The 20,177-nt window shown below is 38.2% G+C and overlaps 1 protein-coding gene across 1 annotated transcript; it reads right to left on the reverse strand.

The window, feature by feature from the left end:
• Window positions 1-10,012: 10,012 nt before the first annotated feature.
• SEC62 (SEC62 preprotein translocation factor) lies at window positions 10,013-18,865 on the reverse strand. Its single transcript, XM_085322258.1, has 7 exons — window positions 18,643-18,865; window positions 18,181-18,286; window positions 17,455-17,665; window positions 15,784-15,876; window positions 13,897-13,957; window positions 12,502-12,621; window positions 10,013-11,437 (listed from the first exon to the last, which is right to left on the reverse strand). Exons 1-7 carry the CDS (start codon window positions 18,671-18,673, stop codon window positions 10,971-10,973), a joined length of 1,089 nt encoding a protein of 362 aa, XP_085178384.1. The 5' UTR covers window positions 18,674-18,865; the 3' UTR covers window positions 10,013-10,970.
• Between the last annotated feature and the right edge of the window lie 1,312 nt (window positions 18,866-20,177).

The following is a 20,177-nucleotide window of genomic DNA, read 5'->3' on the forward strand; positions in this document are numbered from 1 at the left end:
GCCGCTGCCCCTCCCCCACGCCCCGGGCGGCCGCGGCGCTGGTTTAAATGGAGCCGCGCGGGAGGCCGTTAAACGGCTGCGCGCGGGGCGGCGGCGCCCCGTCCCCGCAGGTAAGCGGCGGCGCCCTCACCCTCCCCCCGGGCTCGGCGCGAGACTGTTTCGTGCTTTAAACCATGGAAGTGTGAATTATTACTAWCTTTTAAAAATAAGATCGCCCTGGCGGTGGGGGTGCGCAGCGTGTGCCGGCGCGCAGAGGCCCCGCGGGTGCTGCGTGCTGGCAGAGGGCGCGTTACAGCGCGCCGCGGGGCCCCGGGGCCGGGTGTCTCATTCGCGGGGGCGGTCGCAGCAGTCGTGGCGGTGGCGGTGACTCGGGAACACCGAATTCGTGAAGGGCTGCGGTCGCCTGAGAGGCGTTTGCTCGCCCGTCGCCGAGCCAAGGCGCGCTTGTCCCCTCGCCGCCCTCATCGCTGCTAAGGACGTCGCTGCCGGGACCCAGCTGTGGAGAAACGATTCTCTCTGCCTTTCCTGCTCCGGCAGCTGGAAGAGGTCTTGGCGCCTTACAGACGGCTGTTTGCTGYATGCGTGGCCTTGCCGTGGCCCTGCTTCGGGATCGCAAAACGCTCCCTTTCCGCGGGCTCCGGCCTCTGCCTTGCCCTGGCGGCCGGTGCTGCTGGGTGCCCCACAGGCCAGCTCCTCCTCAGCACATCCCCGCTTCAGTCACTGCTTAAAGCACGAGGTGAAAGTACGGCTCGCAGAGCGTAGCCAATGGTGGAATTTGCAATGCAGTTCTTATTTCTTCTTCTCAACATCATTTAATAGTTYTATGGGACAGGTTTGGTTTTGAAGTACAACATAAGTGTTTTCCCTCAATAATGTATTTATTCTATTTCACTGGTTACTTCATACAGGTAATGATAGAATAAAAGGGGATAGTGTTGTGCTGTAAATGCTAAAGAATATTTTACTTTGAATATCTTGGCAAAACTTTTTTTTTTTTTTTTTTTTTTTTTTTTGTCTCTCAACTCCCTTTGTCTGTGATCCTTAACAATTAGGAAACCTTTAGGAAGAAGGTTAGGAAATACATGTAATTCATTTTAAAATAATGAATATAAGTGGAAGTATAATTTGAAGCATTCTAAATGCATTGGCTTTTTAGTCTGGACATCCTGTATCAATCTACTTAATAGAACTAAAATGATAGCACATCTACAATAACAGAGGAGTTTGTCTCCTGTTCCAGATTAAAGTACCTAGCTTTATTTCCCATTTGTTGTTTTAGTTCCCATTTACCAACACATGTAGGATAAGTACACACCCTACTGCTGGCACGAGTTGCTGAGGGCGCCAGGCTGTGTTTCTGAAGTTAATTGTGGTTTCCAGCTGACTGCTGTTTCCTGTTGGCTGCATGTATGTAATAGAGCTGTATCATTGTTATACCTTTATCTTTTCCTTCATATTTTGAGGAATTCAGGGCTAAACTATAAAGGGCAAGGGACTGCTTAAACTCTTCCGCTGATACAAATCCTATTGGAATGATGATCTCTAGAATCTACGAACAGAGCACATCAGCTCCCCACTCAGGTGGTCGCTGTGGGTGTCTGAGCAGGCTCCTCAGCATGGACTGCAGGAGCTCAGTGCTGCCCAGGTCACTGACTCTTGCACTCAAATTCTCGTATGTCATTTGAACAGAGAAAGATGGRATTGAAAATGCTTTTGCATGCTCTACACTGAGACAGTCTTACATCACAGAGCCCCAAGTCCTCGAGGTAATGTTGGGACTACTTTGCTTCCCATTCACTCTTCCAGCACTGTGTGGTGTTTCTTTGAAAGCTTGCTTGTTGCTTTCTGATTGCTCTCAAGTGATCATTCTTCTCCTGAATATATGTCACTTCTGTGTTTTTTTTGAAGGATAATATAAGATGAGATATCCTCAAAATCAGATGTATCACTTAGTACTGGCAGCTTCTTCTATTACTTTAGCAGCTCATTGTATTGTATAGAGACATGCTCCTCTTTGGCCTCTGTTCAGTTTGCAGCTTCACAGCAAAACTTACAGGTACTTGGCACATACTATAGTCACTCTAAATAATGGTTTCAGTCCATCCTGCTTGGTTAAGGAGGCTGCACTGAGATTCATGTGCAGCTGGAAAGATTTGAGAAATGTATGCAGGCAGCTGTCTGTAAAAATCAGAAGTGAAGCTGCCTCCTCCAGAAGGAGGGTACTTTAAATGTTACAACAAAACTCTTGCAAAAATGTTTGTGCATTTTTCAGATGACCATGTTGTGGTTGTAGATGCTGTGTTGCAATATATTTTCATATGTGCTTCTTGGTGATAGTTGCTTATTGTTTGGGTTCTTCTGTGAATCTTAGATTGAGTGTAGAATTTTAGGATAGCCTTTCAATGACAAAGGGGGAAAAACAAGAAAAAAAAAAGCTAACTTGATCAGTTTCTGCAAGAAGCTGAAACAGTGTGATTGAATGGATTTAGTGTCCTTGCAGATAAGTGCTCTGTTCTGGACCCACTGATCTCCTCTGTGATGGAGCTCYACACTGCAGACATCCACTTCATTGAGACTTCTGAAATCACTTGGAAAACTAATGGAGAATAGAAGAGTCTCTGCATGTTGCTTCCATTTAATCCTCTGCACTGCCTGCTTTAGAGTGAAGAGATTTCCTTCAGACATGGTTAGGAGTAGATAATGAATGCAACTTCTGTACTATGAAGGAGTACAAGATACATTTCCTGATAGACAGCTCTGAATCTTCACTTTTCCACAGTTCTCCCTGTTTGGGATGTGATTATGTTTTAGAGGCTAGTTGCCATCAGCCCTTTCATTGAGGTGACCAGAAGGAATGTATTTACACCTCACCTTTGTGTAGTTCAAGACATCTTATATTGACATTTTGGACATGTCAAGCCATGTGAGAACAAAACGGGGAGATAAGTGAATGCTTRTGCCTTTTTGATGTCATGTATGGAAAAAGCTGTACTCTGTGAAGTCCTGGAAAAATTATTATGAAAACTCAATATCCTGAGCAGCGAGGATGTCTCTTTCTAAAGGTCCTTGACGGACTTGAACTCTCTGTCTTTCTCTCTGTTCTGTGTGTGTAAGCTAACGGAGCTATCAAATAATGAACAGACATAACTGCGGTGAACAGAGCAGGTGCTAGACCCCTACAAGTGCAGAATGTTGTCTGTGGAATTTATTTGCAAGTGGAGATGAGTGCCAATCCGATGTAGCCTTTCCTKTATTCTTTTCTTTTTCCTGAATGAGCCTTGGGCTGGGTGTTTCCTAGCAGAAAATACTTAATGCCGTACTAGATTTTATGCCTTGTCAGCACAGGATTAGCAATTTGAATTTTGCAGTGGCCTGATAAGCAAGCAGTTGGGTAGTTGCTATTCCTGAAAGGTGCTCTATCTCAGAAAGTCGGTATTGTTTTTGTGAAAAAATTTATTAAAGTACTGCAGGAATATATGTCAAGGGATAATTTAGTTTTTTAAAAAAGAAAAAAAAAAAGAAGAAAAACATGCCATTGAGCAAAACAAAGAGGTAGGTTTCATACCCTACCTTTCTTCCTCTTTCATGTGAAATGGTTCCACTTCGTACTTTCCCTTCCTCACGTTTGTTGGCCAAACAAAGAACGTTCTAGTGAGAAAGTTGCATTTAAACACGAAGTGCTTTCCCATCTCAGGCAGATAACATCTTGTACCATGTTATGGTACCTGGTATGGTTGAGAGGTTGTTTGATTTTTGCCTTTAATTTAGCTACAGATACCATTGTTGTGATTCAGCCTGTAACAGATCTCACTGAAGATTAAATTCATGGACTGGAGCTGAACTGTGTCGAAGTATAGACGTGAATCTATTTTTTTACAGAGGATCAATTGTAGCGGCATTTGGATCTCTATTTGAATCATTTGAGGTGCTTGTTTGAAAAGTGATAGGTTTGTTCTTGGAATGTTCTTCTTGAAGAAATCATAAACATTTCTGTAGCAATTTTACATTGTTGATAACAGCCTTAATGCAGTTTTCAGAAGTGGTATTTCCTTGATTATGTAATTGCAGCCTGTTTTTACAATATAGGATGTTGTGTAACCTTTCCCAGTGTTTATGAGGACACTGCAGTCATCTTCTGCTTGCCTTTGACTTAAAGTTTTTTTTTTAAAGGAAGTTAGAAGATACAATGTACAAGGCTCCAACAACCATGTTACATTAACCAGTAATTTATAAAGACGAATTCATGGTTTGTGGGTCGTGTTGCTTACAGTCACGAAAAACTAAAAATGTTAAAACTGAAGCCAACGTGGAGTGCCAGGTGTGGTATGACTCTGAGTGTGTTACTGCCTCTGTTTTATTTTTTGTAAGCAATCTTTTGTAACCTTGTAGTGTGTTACTGCCCACTAGTAGACTGTAATATCAAACAAATTCCATGGTGGCACTTTCTTTTAAAATGAAACTGAAAGAGAGGAAAACCCAAGCAGTTTTATCCTCTATTTGAAGAATGTAAAAACACATCTTTTGATTGCCAACAAAAAACCTTTCTTAGCTATTGGTTCAAGATTCATTTACCAGGAAAAGAAAATGCATTTATGGCTAATGCTGTTTTGGGGGGAGGTGAGAATCTTTCAATCCCTGTTTTATAAGCCTTTATGTTRCATTTACTGACTGGGTAAGGTAAATTGCAACAACAGTTTGTAAGCACCTATATCCTTTACTGGACTTGGGCAGCTAACTACTTTCAAGGATCACAAGCTTAGGCTTTTTTTGTGTTTAATGTCTCTCTTGTACATGATAAGGATTAGTGATGGTTACATGTTCAAAATATTTCAATCTGTATCTGAAGTATGATCTACTATCATCATCTACTATAAGTACTAGTATCTACTAAGTACTATTATCTTCCTCTTACTTGAACTCACATTGAAACAATTTGCATAGTGCTATTACTGACTCTAAACTCCTCTCAGAACTCTTTTAGTATACAACAGTTATTTTTCTGAGTGGTCATTATTTTCACACACACAAAAGGCAAAACGAATGCCTACTGTGTCAGCCTGCAAAGTAATGGACTCTTTGTGGACACAATCAGGAAATGTGCCTTTTGTTTTCATGCACCTGTTGATGTATTACAAATAAAATCATCCGATGTTTTATTAAATAAAATAAGAAGCTCTAATGAAATTGTACCAGCCATTACCAGGAAGTCTATTGAAAATATTCAGCAGCTGCTCAGACTGAGTTTGTTTACACTGATAGGGTTGTTTGTCCTTCTCCTTATGCTCTAAATGAGAAAGCTACAGTGCAGTGTACAACAGAGCCTTGGATCATTTCATAGTACTCTCCTCCAACTCCTTTTGAATTACTTGATCGGAATAAGTAATAAGTCAAGATAGTTACCTGCATATCTCCTAAATGTTTGTTAGAAGTCAGTATTCTGGGTCTTATATAAGTTAGTGTTAACAGACAACTTACCTGCTACGCCAGTGTTACAGCAAAAGATCTACGGTATTATTCACATCTCAGAGAGAGTGACTGTAACAGAGAGCCAAGAGTCAAATCAGGCAACCCTTCCTTATTAGAGAAAATATCTACGTGGCCTGAGGAATTCTCTGGAGTGAGTTGGGAATCAAACTTGTCTGCAATAGCAGTGTATCACCACTCTCTTTCTCTAAAGGTCTGTGCAGACTTGATATCTCTTCTTGTAAGCTGTCTATCAAATAGCTGTGCTGGCAGGTAGGCAAGGAGTCTTTCTTATTTACGTAGAATGAACGGCAGTTGCTAACAGCAGAATGCCTAATTTAAAAAGAAAAGGCAACCCTAACAATAATTCATGATACTAAATAGTAGACCTTATATTAAAACTGCTAAGAAGTAGCATCATAACCACACCTGTTTTGTATACTGGAAAGTGGTTGATAAAAAAGTTCTAATAAAAATAATAGGGAGTTTTGTTTGAACCTGTGATTCAAGAATTTTTAAATTTGCTTTTAAAAGGTAGAAATATGTAGATGAAACGGCAGCCAAGCAGCAATTGATACTACTCTCCCTTCCCACAACTAGAAAATGAATAGTTAAACCCACGAACAGAACATGCAGTTCTTAGGTGTCTTATGTGCTGGAGCTACTGTTTCTAATCACTAAGTTATCTTCCCTTCAGGTGGAAGCAGAAAAACTATCACCAGAGTCTGTATCCTTTTCTTGTTTTTTGTGATGTTAAAGATCCATTTTGCTCTATTTCACAAACAGTCTTCTAGAGCCTATCTTACACTGGTGTTTTCAGCCAGCTGGAGATGACTCTTCCCTCCCTCTCTTCAGTCACTAACACTAGGAGGAAAAATGAAAAAGGAAAGTGAATCTGGATATTAAAAGGTCCCAGCTCCCTTAATAAGCAGGATGAGGCCAGAYTGTCTTTCACTGGGTGCTTAGGGGTCAGGGCCACTCTCAAGCCATCAGCTGTTGCCATCACGTTCATCGGGATTCTGCATCTCTCTGGCTTAAAGACTTCCTTGGTGCCAATAACAAAATATTTCCCATTACCCCTAGCTGAAACCATGAGCACCTTTAATCACAGCTGGTCAGGAAAGAGTACATGTCAGGGAGGCCCAACAACTGAGCCTAGAAGGTGTGGTTGTTCAGTGAAAGGGAGGGCTTGGTAAAAAGAGCAGGTATGTAAAAATCCTGTATTTTACACCAGGCTTATGTAATACATAGCAGCATAGGGGACCTTGATCAGAGTCAAATTTTGCATAGACAAAGAATGATGGCAATAGATCTAGGGGACAGGGGAAGGGCATGTCCCAGGTATGAACAGCGAGACCATGCCTATGGTTAGGCCCACTAGATTCTGGAGACTTTTCCACACAGCATTTAGGCTTGTTTTCTAAATTGCCTAGGTTGTGGCTGGGAATTGCAGTGTGGACATAGCAAGGGGCAAGTAGCTCAGCAACTGGCTGGGGGAGGAGAAGGGCAGGGCAGAACTGAATGGAAGATGACTAGAATTTACTCTGTAAACTGGGTTCATTTGGACTGAATCTGCCAGCAAATCCAGGAGGGGCTCTGCCAGAGACTTTTTTAACTTCTGCCAGGGGAACAAATGCACCTGGAAGAGGTCATTTCTCTATTGCCCAGTGCTTTTGACGACAGCTGTTTGAATACTATTTCATTCTCATTGTGACCTTACTAGAAAGGCATCATGTTCTCAGAGCAGATACAAAGCGCACCTGCAAGGATCAAGCAGCTTATTTTGCTTAGCACCACAGTACATTGTGTGCTGAGAAAAACACAGGTGTTTGCAGAAAGGTAAATATGGGACTAAGCAAGGCAGCTATATTTTCGAATTTCTGCTTAAGGCAGATGCTTCTATTGGCCTTTCTCCCGATTCCTAAAAGGAAAGCAACTCTTGGTTAAAATGTAAATTAAGAGTTGGTCAAGGAATTGAGACATTCTCCGTTTTTATCTGTCCTTGTTTTTCCTGTATGATCCTCTATAAACTTAATCCAGTATTGCTTTGAAGCAGAAACAGGCGTAGCTTAGTAAAATATACACATATATGTATATATACGCATATATGACACCACAGCAAAATCAGCTGTACGATACACAGTATAGGAAAGTAAAAGCTCGCCATTATCAGCTGCTACAAAGGTACTTTGTTACTAGGAAATTGTTCAACACAAGCATCCCCACCAGTGCTGTGAAAATTCCATAGTTAAAGGAATAATCAAAATTATTTGACAAATTTGTGTATCTTTTAATTACTAGAGACAGAGCTGACTGTTTAAGAACACTAGACCACTACAGATGGCAAGGTTACGAGGAAGTAAGGTTGTATTTATATTGTAGCCATACCAGAGCAGAGCACATTTGGGTATAACATCTCCACTAAATACTGATCTGCATTTAATGCTGTTCATGTTTTTAACAGTAATAACTTAATCGCAAAAGAAGTTAGGGATAATCATGTCATCTTGCAAAAAAAAAAAAAAATCAGAAAATGATGCATGGCATATAAAGTACTGGGAGGAAAATCAGTAAGACCACTATAAAATTTTATTGTGATAAGGACATAATAATTGTTTACTAAATATAAATATACTTGTTCCCATTAAGATCATCCTATGCTATGGATGTTAAAAGTCAAAAACAGTAAGAAGAAAGTAACTTTGAAAAATTCATGTAGAAATAGCCTGATAAATTACAGTAACTAAATGTTAGTAAGTACCTTTGTATTTTTCCTCTCTTTTTTTCTATTCTGTCCCTTTGGGCTAGAAGTATTTTCAGAATATCATAAGTCAACTTTATTGTCTATTTTTATTGTCTCAATTTTATTATTGCTGGTACAGTATAATGACTTCTCATATTATTTAACCTTAGAATAATTCTGAATTATTTGGGGAATGGTTGTGGAAAATGCTAGACTATAGCAACAAGTAGCAAAGTCCTTTACTTAACCACAGAACAGTTCTGACAAGATCTCCTTCTTCACAATGCCTTCTTCAGCTGATTCAGAGTTCTTCCTTGCAAATCAAGTTAGAGAGTTTAAGACTAGCTCAATTTCTACACATATCCAAGCTAGGGACTCTTTAAGTTAGTAGTACAAATCTTTAAATTCTTCATTTCGGGATGTAGCCATTTGTCTCTAAAACATAGGTGAGTATTGCTAGCATATACCATACAGGTCACTTAAGCAGATAGCAACATTGGTAAAAGGAGTTCTTATTGTTTGATCATTTCAACTTTATTTTCTCAGCAAGGCTTTTAAGATGTTATTTCACTTGCAGAAGGGGAGATCAACTTGATCAACTGCATAAATTTCCTCAAAAATGGTAGTAGCCCAACTGTTCTACTAATACTTCTGTGAACCACTGTTAGGCATCTTGCTAATATACGTATGTTACAGTATTTGATGTAAAACAGTGCTCTCCTAAGTGCTAATTTGCAAACAGCTTCTGAAAGCGGAGTTAGCAAAAGGTCACAGCCACGCTTGTTTTAGCTATTCCCAGAAATGGGGAATCTACCCTAATAAACTGCAAGGATGTCTTCAGTATAAAAAAGGTGTTATAACTCTGCACTTACACAGTAAAAAGCAAGGATTACCTAGTAAGCTACAGTACCAGCTCTTCAGGCAAAAGGTACAATGAGTTAGAGCCAGCTAACTGAACATTCTTGCACAGAAAGAAATGCAGTTCTGTTCCCAATTCTAGATGTCAAAGAAACTAGCTTCTTATGAACAAAGTGTTCAGAGTGTGTTAAAACAGTTGCCTAAGTGACTGAAAAGAATGTTACTAACCTACATGCTTTACCATCACATATGTGTATCTCAATAAAGTAGCAAATGGCAGTAACAGGACTTCGTTAGTTATTTTAAGTAGTAGTAACATACTAGAGTCCAGACTCGATCTATTTAGATAATGGGTTATTTGATTTTTTTTTTTTTTTTTTTGCTATATCAACAGAAAAGTGATCCGATTTATCATCTTCTTCCTTATGTAATAAAGATTTGGGAGACTTAATAGGCAAATTGTTCTATATCCATGCACTCGTTACAATGTATCTTATTTGCAGAAGTGAAAAATTAGTAACTCATCCAAAATGCTAACGACAGAATGGAATGGGAATCAATTCAGGAAAGAAAAAAAGATCTGTAAGTCAGTTACTAAAAATGCAGTCTTACCCTTATTTTCTCTGAGGGGGTTCAGGACACAATCAAATCTATAGTTACTGTTTAAGTGATCTACAGGAATGATGCCAAGTCTTAACTTAAATGCTTAGCTGACCAAAACATGATGCATCCTCCAACCATCCAGCAAATAAGGGATGCATAAATAGAAATGAYGTAAACTACTTAAAGATATTTATAAACAAGTTATTGTTATTAATGGTCACTTTCCATATTAACTTGTGTTATGTAATTTCTGAATAGATGAACACTCTCCTGCCTTTTCAGTTTAAAAAAGTATTCCAGTTCCAGAATATAGAAAGTTTTGACATTAAGGCATACATACAGCTATGATGTTTGCGTTCATTTAATAAGGATCAATTTACTCATACTTAAATACATGGAATGTTGGCACAAAACTAAAGCTCTTGTGGAAACTGCTACCAATCATACACAAATATTCTGTGAGGTCCTCTTGACTTGCATTTCTGATAGATACACCACAAAATGGCTTTAATTATACAAACTGAATGCTGGATCAAATTTCTAAATAATAAAGTAACAGTTAAAGTAAATGGTTTGCTTTATTTGTAAATTATATACAGAATACAATTTTTGTATTATGATGGAGCAGGAGAAAGAAAACAGCTGTCATTTCCAAACTATGCTGTATCCTTCACCTGCTGGAGATGACACCTTTCTGTGAACCAGATGTACAAAACCAGTTTGGATTTCCTAAGTTGCTGGCACACAATCTGGAGAAACAGAATACTGCAGCCAAATTCAGCACTACCAGCTTTTATATTTTCAGCAAAATACTTCTGCTAAAACTAGTCTTCTTAGGAAAGTTTTCACAATCTTTCTGAAAAGTCAAGAAAAGTATCAAGAAAGCTGCGGGCTAAGAAGTACTTTACCTAACTAGCTATCAAATGAATATAACTAGGAATAATGTGAAATTTGGTCATTCAACTTTCACCTGTTTTACAAAAGCAAWTTTGAGAAGCTAAACTAATTGAACAGTTATACAAGTACCAGAAAACTATGTTTTTCAATTTGTTTGAGGACGATCTGGGCAATCAATAGAAAACTTGTCAGACTGATAAAACTTCTGTAAATGTATATTAATGATTAACATAGTACCAAGTAATCAAGTTAATGGTTAAAAAATTGAAAGAACTAGATATAAAACTGTTTGGTAACATGTATATTTCAGCAAACAAAGATGCTACTGTATGGTCTATGTTTTGGTGATCAGCCAACAAAGAAAATCCAACCATTTGCACATACTTAGTCCCAAAACCACAGTGAGTTATGATTTTTCATGTGAAGGCCTACTTTCAGTATCTTCCTCCTCTTCCTCTTCACAATCCTCTTCATCTGTTTGCTGTTCAAGTTCCTCTTTTGTGATCATTTCAAAGTCGTTTCCATTTCCACTACTGTGCTGGGACCTGTCATCTTCACGCCTGTCACTGTCTGTGTCTGAATGTCGCTCTCCTCCTGAGCCTTCTGTTCCCGAGCTCCTTGTTGCTTCTGTTTTTCCATCTTCCTCCTCCTTCTTCTCACTGTCTGATTTCTCCTCACTGTCATATTTTGGCTGCTTTTTGGATTCTGATTTTTCCTCTTTCTTTAAGTCTGCTTTTGGTCCTTTGTATTCATGTGTGTACAGGGGCCTGAAGGAGTCAATGAATCCCACATCTGCTGTCAGATTTGGTAAGAACCAAAAGTGATGCCTTCCTCCAGTGATCAGCCAAATAATAAGGAAAAGAATGCAACGGGCTGTATAAAAAAAGGAAAAACTGTTTTTAGTATAAACATTCACAATATAGAGCTATGTTCAATGTAGAAACTTCTGCTATAAACATCCAGCCCATGCCAAAAATAGAAGGAAATTTGTCCTCAAGATCATTACTAAAATAGCATTTTGAAATTGCTCATTCTTGGCATCTTCCTCTGCACCCACTCCCAATTAACCATATTTGTAACCTATGATTTAGTTCTTAATCCTTTCTGCTAAATGAATATAAGGGCAACTTTAAAATCTTAGCTACACTGTTCTCATCACAGAAGCCGTTTTTAGCTAGTGTTCTGGGGTTTTTTTTGTTCCCTCCTCATTCGCTGTCTTTTGTATGGGTTAGTGATTGGTAAAAAGTTTCTAGTACATTAGACTTGATTCTGCCTGGAAAGAAAGGAGGTGGACAAAACACAGGCCTCTCAAAAAGAGGCATCATATATCCAAATAAATGACAGACTCTTCCTTTCCTTTAAAGCTTACAATATACCTACAAGGGCATAAGCTAGTATTCTCAAATAACCTGCCACTTCTCAAACCATGGATGTATTTCAGACAGCTATATGCATGTCCTGTGACCACTAATAACTATCCTGGGCTTGGCTTATTCTTCTCCACTATTCCCCCATGCTATCTCAAATATCTTCCTGTATTTATTGACCACTGTTTATTCTCCAGTTTAAAGATAGTACTGATTTTGTCTGCTCTCCTTTACCTTATTGTTTTTACTATTAGAAGTAACATTTCTGATACTGAAGGGAAGCCAGGGAGATTCAATATTTACTGAGCCAGTAAATAAATCTTCAGTATTCAGGAAATACACAGGTGAAACAAGCTTGAGCGTATTTATYTCTGTGGCACAAGTCTGACACCTAGTGGTCGCCAAGGAGATATATCAGTCTGGCTGGAAGTAACGAGGCTGGCTATTGTTAGTAATAAAATACTTACAGGTAATTCAGATTCACACATCCCAGACAACTTTAAAAATTAGCCCATTTTTCTGCCCTTTTAGCCTTTACTTGCAGATAAAATAAACATGACTGACACTTACCAACTGCAAGAAGAAGAATACTGGCTACAAAACAGCCTGCACCTACACTGAGGTAATAAACACCAACACGCATTTCTGCTGGCCAGAGTGGAAAGAGAGTTGCAGCTATAACAGCAATCACTAAATATAAAAAGATAAGAAGAGAAGTATAAGCAGCTTTTTTTTCTTCTTCTCCCCCCTTCCCTTTCCTGGTAAGTGTATAAAACTTCTAGGCTTACCATAAACAATCTATTCAAGATACTGTTTTAGCAAGGTACCTATCATAGAATCAGTAAGGTTGGAAGGGACCTCTGGAGATCATCTAGTCCAACCTCCCTGCTCAGTAGGGTCACCTACAGCATGTTAGACAGGGTTGCATCCAGGCGGGCCTCGAGTATCTCCAGAGAAGGAGACTCCACCACCTCTCTGGGCAACTTGTACCAGTGCTCCGTCACTCTCACAGTGAAGAAATTTCCCCTCATGTTCAGGTGGGTCTTCCTGTGCTTCAATTTCTGCCCATTGCCTCTTGTCCTGTCACATGGGACAACTGAAAAGAGTCYGGCCCCGTCCCCTTGACACCCTGCCTTCAGGTACTTATACACATTGATAAGATCCCCCCCTCAGTCTTCTCCTCCCCAGGCTGAAGAGGCCCAGCTCTCGCAGTCTTTCCTCGTAGGGCAGATGCTCCAGCCCTCTGATCATCTTTGTAGCCCTACGCTGGAATCTCCCCAGTAGCTCCATGTCATCAATTATATGACAGTATCTTAGGCCTTGACTGAAACCTAGTATACTTCCACTGTTCCCTTTTTCATAGTGGGTCACCAAGGACCACATTCAAGAGGTCTGAGTGAGTCACTGTACCTAGTCAATAAGAGAAAATAAAGCACCTCTGGAGAGAGAACCTAATCAAAAAAATGAGTGGGGAGGCTGCCTAAAACCAGCCATCAGGAAACAGCAGGCACAAGAAGCTGAATGGAGTTGATGTTGGCCCAAGAATTGATCTAACAGCTGAATGTGGTCCCAAGGTTGACACGAATTCTCTGTAGAGGTGGTTCTCTCAATGTAAAGAGGTTGGAAGGTACAGGTAAGGGGTGTTAGGGATGTTAGACTAACAGTACAATTGTCTGTTAGCTTTAACATCTTTCACATTTTTATTTAAATTTGTAGGTTTTAGCTACTGAGCAACTTACTCATTACCTTAAAGCAACTGAAATCAACATCTTTTTCAGATGTTTGGTAAAGCATGTTTCAGTCATATTATTTCATGAGTTTTCTTGCACGTGTACCTCCAACTAAGAGATCAAGATTTATATATTATGATTGGTACCAAACTATGCTGAATCTGAAGAATAAAAAGTCTGTCMTAGAAAGAGACAATTTTTCCCAAGGACAGATATGTCTCTGATAATTACTTACCAAGTACAAGTCCCATGGCAAATGTTTTGAAGTGAACAGGGTCATAGATCCACACATACACCTACAATAGAAATAATCTCTTTTAACATTTCAAAAGCAAGTTGTCTGGATGAGAAAAATCTGAAGTCATTTATCAAATGCTTACTGCAATGCTACATTACTTCACACTGAATAAATGGCACTGTGGTCAGTACCAAATCAGGGCAGAACAGTAGGGCAAGAGGCAATATATCATAGGAAGCGTTACCTTCGGATGAGACTGGAAACAGGTTTCTGTCAGTGAAAAAGCAGCAAAGGTATATAGAGAGCCATGGGACTGCACGCCTGCGTGCCCATACCGCTTGCCCGAGCTGCGTACTGATTATAACCTGAACCTGATGGCAGAAGGCTCAGGGACACTATGCTACTGAAGCAGGACACACAACAGATTTACCAGTGCTGCACACTGGCTGTGCTGGCAGGCATACGGTTAAGGCAGGAGACTTCCAGCTTGGACAAAGTGCCATTATTAGTTTATAAGGTCCATCCCCTTGTCTGCTCTAGGGCTTGTATTCACGCAGCACTCAAATAATTTCACCTTTTGGTATTTTGCAATAAATGCCAATAGAGTATGTTTCCTGTAATATGAACTATCATTTTACCATAAACTCCTGCTTGTGATAGTTAGGAAAAAAATGGGTAATCATTTTGCTAATTCTTAAAGATCACTTTCTGCTGCTGGTAGATGCTTCTCAAGCTGCCCAACCAATCCTTCAGATTAAGAAACATGCAGCTCTGTAACTTTCTGATATTATTAAAAATTCTTCCATTCATTCATCCATAAAAAACTACATGTGTGAAAAGCAGGGTATCCAAGGTGTCTCCTTCCCAGCTTACCATGAGGAAGGCAGTAACATATAGTGAAACCATATTTGAGAGGAGAGGAAGGGAAAAAGGGGGAGAAGAGTGTATTTCTTGAAGAATTACATCATTAAAGAAATTTTAGTCAGAATAACTTAGAGGTCACATAAACATTTGGAGAAAACATTCAGACAGTAAACCGATAAGTGAAAGATACAGAGCTATCATTGAGTCAAGCTTTTTTTCTTCATGCATTAATGTTATTGAGCATGAAGCCAAAAGTTTGAGCAAGAAAGTAAGTTTGAGGTCCACAAAGTAGAAACAAGAATTGCTTCTAGCTTTGAAGAGATTCACTATTAGTGAATTAAATTCTTTGTCTTCTAGAAAAAAGGAAGTACAGAGAAGTATTTAGGACCACACACAATTTCAGTAGTAAAGTAGGATTAGAATTCAGGTATGCCCAAGTCTCAGCCATCAGCTCAGGTCACAGGTTCAAGCTGCCTCTGGATAGCAGATACTTTTGATGAATGGCAAATTCTTATGATTTCTGCTGTTGTGACTGAATTTGATGATCTAAGAGGCTTGATTTTTGTTTAGAAATACTTCAGCATGACTACAATCACAGGATAATTCAGGCTGGAAGGGACCTCAGGAGTTTTCTAGTCCATCCTCCTGCTCAAGGTAAACTATGGTGTCAGATCATGTTACTCATGGTTTAATCCAGTCTTGTCTTGAAAACCTACAAGCGTGGAGACCGTTCCAATACTTAACTACATCATGAGGACAAAAATCTCACCTGACATCCACTAAAATTTAAACTACCAGGAATAAAATTTTCTTTTAGATTTCTTACATTACTGTCCTACATCCAGCCATCTCCTTCTAACGTCCCCTGCAGATATCCCAAATCTAGTATTTCAAGGTGGACCATTAGGTTTCCGTTCATTTTTCTTTCAACAGGACGAGTACGCAAAAATCCAGTAATGTAAGCTATTAGCTGGCAGTAGTACACTGACACTAAATTTACAAAATATMTATTTATCTCACCTCATTTCCATCCAAGAAAACTTGGTCTTCATGCGGCTCAAGTTTGAATTTCCTCTTAGTTTCTTTTTTTTTGGGTGTTCCCGGGGTCTCATCCTGACAACAAAGGCAAATTATAGAAAAATATTTCAGAGGATCTTTATTTCTAGTATTTAAGCATACTGAGCCCCAACTTTCCACAAACTTAAAAAAAAAAAAAAAAAAAGTGATCTTAAGAATAGATGCTTTATTTCCTCCTGTTCTCATTTACTACTGATTGGGTATCTCACGAATAAAGGAAAATTATGAAAAAATAAAAAATTTACTTTTTGATTATTGTTTAAGAATCAGAGTGTAACTTCAGAATTCAAATSCACGTGTTCAAATGCATAGCAAAGCTCCACTGATACTAACACAAAGTTTGTACAAAGATCAAGAGTGGAGTACAACACTCTTAACCACTTACTTTTCATTAGAGTTACTTGGTATCTTGGTGGCATATGCACTGCTTAGGCATTCTTTCAGAATCAACTTCAGCCTTTTTACCCTCTACCTTTCCCAATCACTTTTTGGTCTTGTGCTTCCCTCTTTCCTGTCTCCTGTTTCCTTCCCTCTGCTTATTTCTTTGTTTGAAATTAACTTCCTAATTTTTGTCCTTTGTTGTTGCTTAAGTCATTACCCACTGGCTTATGTCTTCCACTAAAGTATTAGCTGAATAATTAATGATTAGTTTAAAATTAGCATTACATTTAATACTATAACACTCCAGATTACAGAGAATTGACAAAAGTTCCCAACTTTCAAAATCTGCTTTTCAGGCTATCTCAAGAGGCTGACAGGTTGCTGACCTCTATGTTTAGACTGCTAGGAAAGCTTCCTGTGTTTTTAATTTCTTTGATAGCTGTGTAACTTTTCTTCTGAGATGTAGATCTTCGTCCTAAACCTTTGACTAAATATGCAATTATTTTACTTAGTGTTAGAATGGGAACAACTCTTGAGCACTACTCACTGGATTCAAACCACTACCCACAAAAGAAAAAAAAAATGTCTCTCTTCATCAAGTTTCTCCTGTGGATTCTTCTCATCTTAATTTAGAAATTTGGTTTTGCTAACAAAACATATCAGGACACATGAGAACTTGTGCAGTAAGTTTGAATTTTTTTAAAAAGTAAATTTAAGTTGGGAAAATTAGGCATTATGTAGATTAACAATGGAGTTTTCATACACAAAAATGCCCATTGCTACTGAAGTGTTTACAAGTACCAAGTATCAAATATTACAGTCCAAACATTCTTACTACCAAACATTGCAAAATGGGATTTCCATTTAACTTATGTAGCATAAAATATAAATGCCTATGACATAACATATCAAAGTCAGTGCAGTTAAAGTAAACTTGCACAAAGAATCACTGCCCATTGCAGCTGAATGGAGGTAGCTTTTGATCAACTGTCCATATTACAAGATAACGACACAGACAGGCCCAACTGAAGTCTCTTTTTTGGATTCAGATCAAAATCTGAATAGCTCAATTTTTTTTTTTTTTTTTAAGTATAAAACAGACAAAAAGATATGCCACATTTCAGAACCACCAACTGTGTTTTAAAGTTCATTTAATCTTGACAATATTAAATTTGTAACTAACAAGTTAGTTATACTAACAGCTTTGGTTCTTCTCTCATAGATTGCACTTACCTTCTTACACTCTTCTTTTTCACCATCCTTTTTCTTTTCTTTTTCTTTCTCCTTCTTAGTTTTTTCATCTTTGCCACCTTCCTTCTTGCTCTTTTTCTCCTCTTCTTTCCCACTCTCAGCCTTTCCTTTTTCCTTTTCTTTCTTTATATCCTTGTCAGGTTTCATTTTCATCACTTTTAATGCTCGATGAAAGAACTGTTTTTTCAGGAGTCTTAAAATGAAAAAGGTTGAATGATACATTTAAGCACTGAAATAGTAACGTTTATACACAGTTATGTTATTAGCTATCAGTAGAGATTATCTAATACGTTAGTGAATAGCATGACTAAGAGGTCACCATCATCCACGGTATTTTCAAATAAAGACACCAGCTTCTGCCATAATGCTAGTCTAGATACAAGGAAAGGAGAAATTTGGGAGTTCTAATCCTACTGCCTTAAAATAACCATAAAAATTTAGAGAAAGTTTTTTTCTTGCTGCCACAAGCAGCATGACACAGTTATGAGAACAAAGATAATTAAGCTACATTTTTTGTTTCTTGGGTGACACCCTCAAACATACTCATAAAACAACAACTATTATTTATATACTGTAACACAAGTGTTTTAGAAAGCAGTAAGTCCCTTTTTCAAAGACGCRTAAGTGGAACAGGTTCCTAAGTAATGTAAGGCGCCTTGACAACTGTACTCAATATTAAAACTGATGAATTAGACCAGAAAGTCAAACCTGTTGCAGTAATCAACTACCGACTCCCGAGTTGTAAATAAAGCTTCTTCTCCTTTCTTTGCCTTTGCCCATTTAGAATCCAAGAGGCAATCCACAGCTTTTGAGGCTGGAGGAAAAAACAGAATAAAAATGTTAAAATTAACTCAATTGTAACACTTAGCTTATGTTCCTTGAACCACACCAACTAGTTCTGGTTCCATATCCTTTGATTTTTAAAACAAGAGGATCCACTATTCTTGAATTCATCATTCTGAACAACTGTACACCATTAAGACTACAAAGTGAGAAGCTAATAAAGTTTACTGTGTTTACTTCAGGCCGATAAGATTAGTCTTATGGCTATCTAATGCCTAGATAAGTTTGCAAAACCAAACTGTAAGATTAGTACTTCTTCAATAAAAGAATAAAACACTCCCCCCACAATATTAGTAAGGAGACAGTATCATTCTTGGTTAACCCTACCAATAAAATAATCAACTCGGTGGCCCATCATGTTGGTAGATTTTGTTGGACAGTTGAAACGTAAGTATTTGGCAACAGCCTTCTCCTCTTTGAATGGCTCACCAACCTCCTACAATAATAAAAATGAAAATTAACGCAGGATTAAACACATGGGGAATATGCTCATCTGGACTCAAAAATCAGGTACTCTAAAGTCATAACTATTTTATGGCAATACAAACAAAAAATAGAAGATGTTAAAATAGGTCAAACCATTTTTCCAAAGAGCTTTCTATCTACATTTAAAAAAGCACTAATTCTAATGTTGGATGACGCAAAGATACACAACGAACTAAAACTGACAGCTCTGTAAAAAGAAAAAAATAAAAGAGGAACTGAGGAAGGAGAAAGAGAAAATACTAGGCACTTGGCAAATGGAAAGCTGCTTAATGCACACAAGTCTGCATGAAAATAGCTATGAAGCTGAGAGCAAAGAAAAACAATATGGAGAGAGGAATTAGAAATGGTATGAGGTGACAGCAATGCAGGCATATTAGCAGAATACAAGACAGCTTGAATTTCACGTGAAGGAGGAATGAAAACCATGTAGAGAAGCAGAAAGACTTCAGTTTGGTTAGAAGGTTTCAGTACTACTGCACGGCTACAAAATTGACTTCAGCAGACCATCAAGAAGATTCTCCCAATCTAGATATTAGGAGCAACAGTATGGAACACAACAGGATAAGGTGCATGAACTTTAAAATAGGCATTTTACAGCAAAAGGAGTCCTTATTCTGCATACATTAATATATCTTGTAAGTTTAAAAATTTGCAGATAGGTAACAGAATGCAAAGATGTGTAAGACAGAAGGATGAAAACACGCATTTTCAATTATGTAAAATCAATATATATTAAAATATTAATATTTATATAAATAAGACTTAATTCTCCTGAATACACACACACTCCTTCTGCTACTAACAGGTCAATTACAAGAGTAACACTAGGACATTTTTTCAGACTGGCAATATAATTTCTCTACCTATTCTTCTCATGCTAGCCACAGAAATGGAATACAGAAGCCACAAAATAAATCAGTGATTTACAGGGATATATAGGAAAACATTCTATTTAAAGAGAAGATATTTTTAATGCTCAGTAAACATATACAACCTCCATTACCACTTTTAAGATGAATAATCATGATATTGGAAAAAGTCCGGTAAGTGAAAATGCAAGGTCAAGCAGACATTGATACACAGGACATAAAAGCTTCAGACAGCCGGCTGTTAATTTTCAACAGTTTGCTAACTTTCAAAAGAAACTGGTTAATGAATTATCATTCTAGATGAGATTATTGCTATTCCTACCTGAGGACAATTTTAAACCAAATATAGACATAAGATATCCAAATTACTAACAACACTCTGTAGCCTGTTAAATTCTGAAATTATCAAGATTTTTTTTTTAAATGATGAATTCCTTATACACACACAGAAATACACACTCATCAGTTCAGATAGGTTTAAAAACCACATGCCTGAATTAAGCCAGA

Source organism: Rhea americana, unplaced genomic scaffold, assembly GCF_003343005.1.
Source record: "Rhea americana isolate MKP2758 unplaced genomic scaffold, rheAme1 scaffold_76, whole genome shotgun sequence".
Lineage (NCBI taxonomy): Eukaryota > Metazoa > Chordata > Aves > Rheiformes > Rheidae > Rhea > Rhea americana.

Excerpts from the sequence above, each read along its gene's own strand:
- SEC62 (XM_085322258.1), bottom strand. The coding sequence starts at position 18,673 with ATGATGGGCCACCGAGTTGATTATTTTATTG. Across the intron at positions 13,958-15,783 it reads TTTTCTTGGATGGAAATGAG|GTGTATGTGTGGATCTATGA; the intron begins GTGAGATAAATA and ends TTTCTATTGTAG. Across the intron at positions 12,622-13,896 it reads TGCCATGGGACTTGTACTTG|TGATTGCTGTTATAGCTGCA; the intron begins GTAAGTAATTAT and ends TTTTATATTTAG.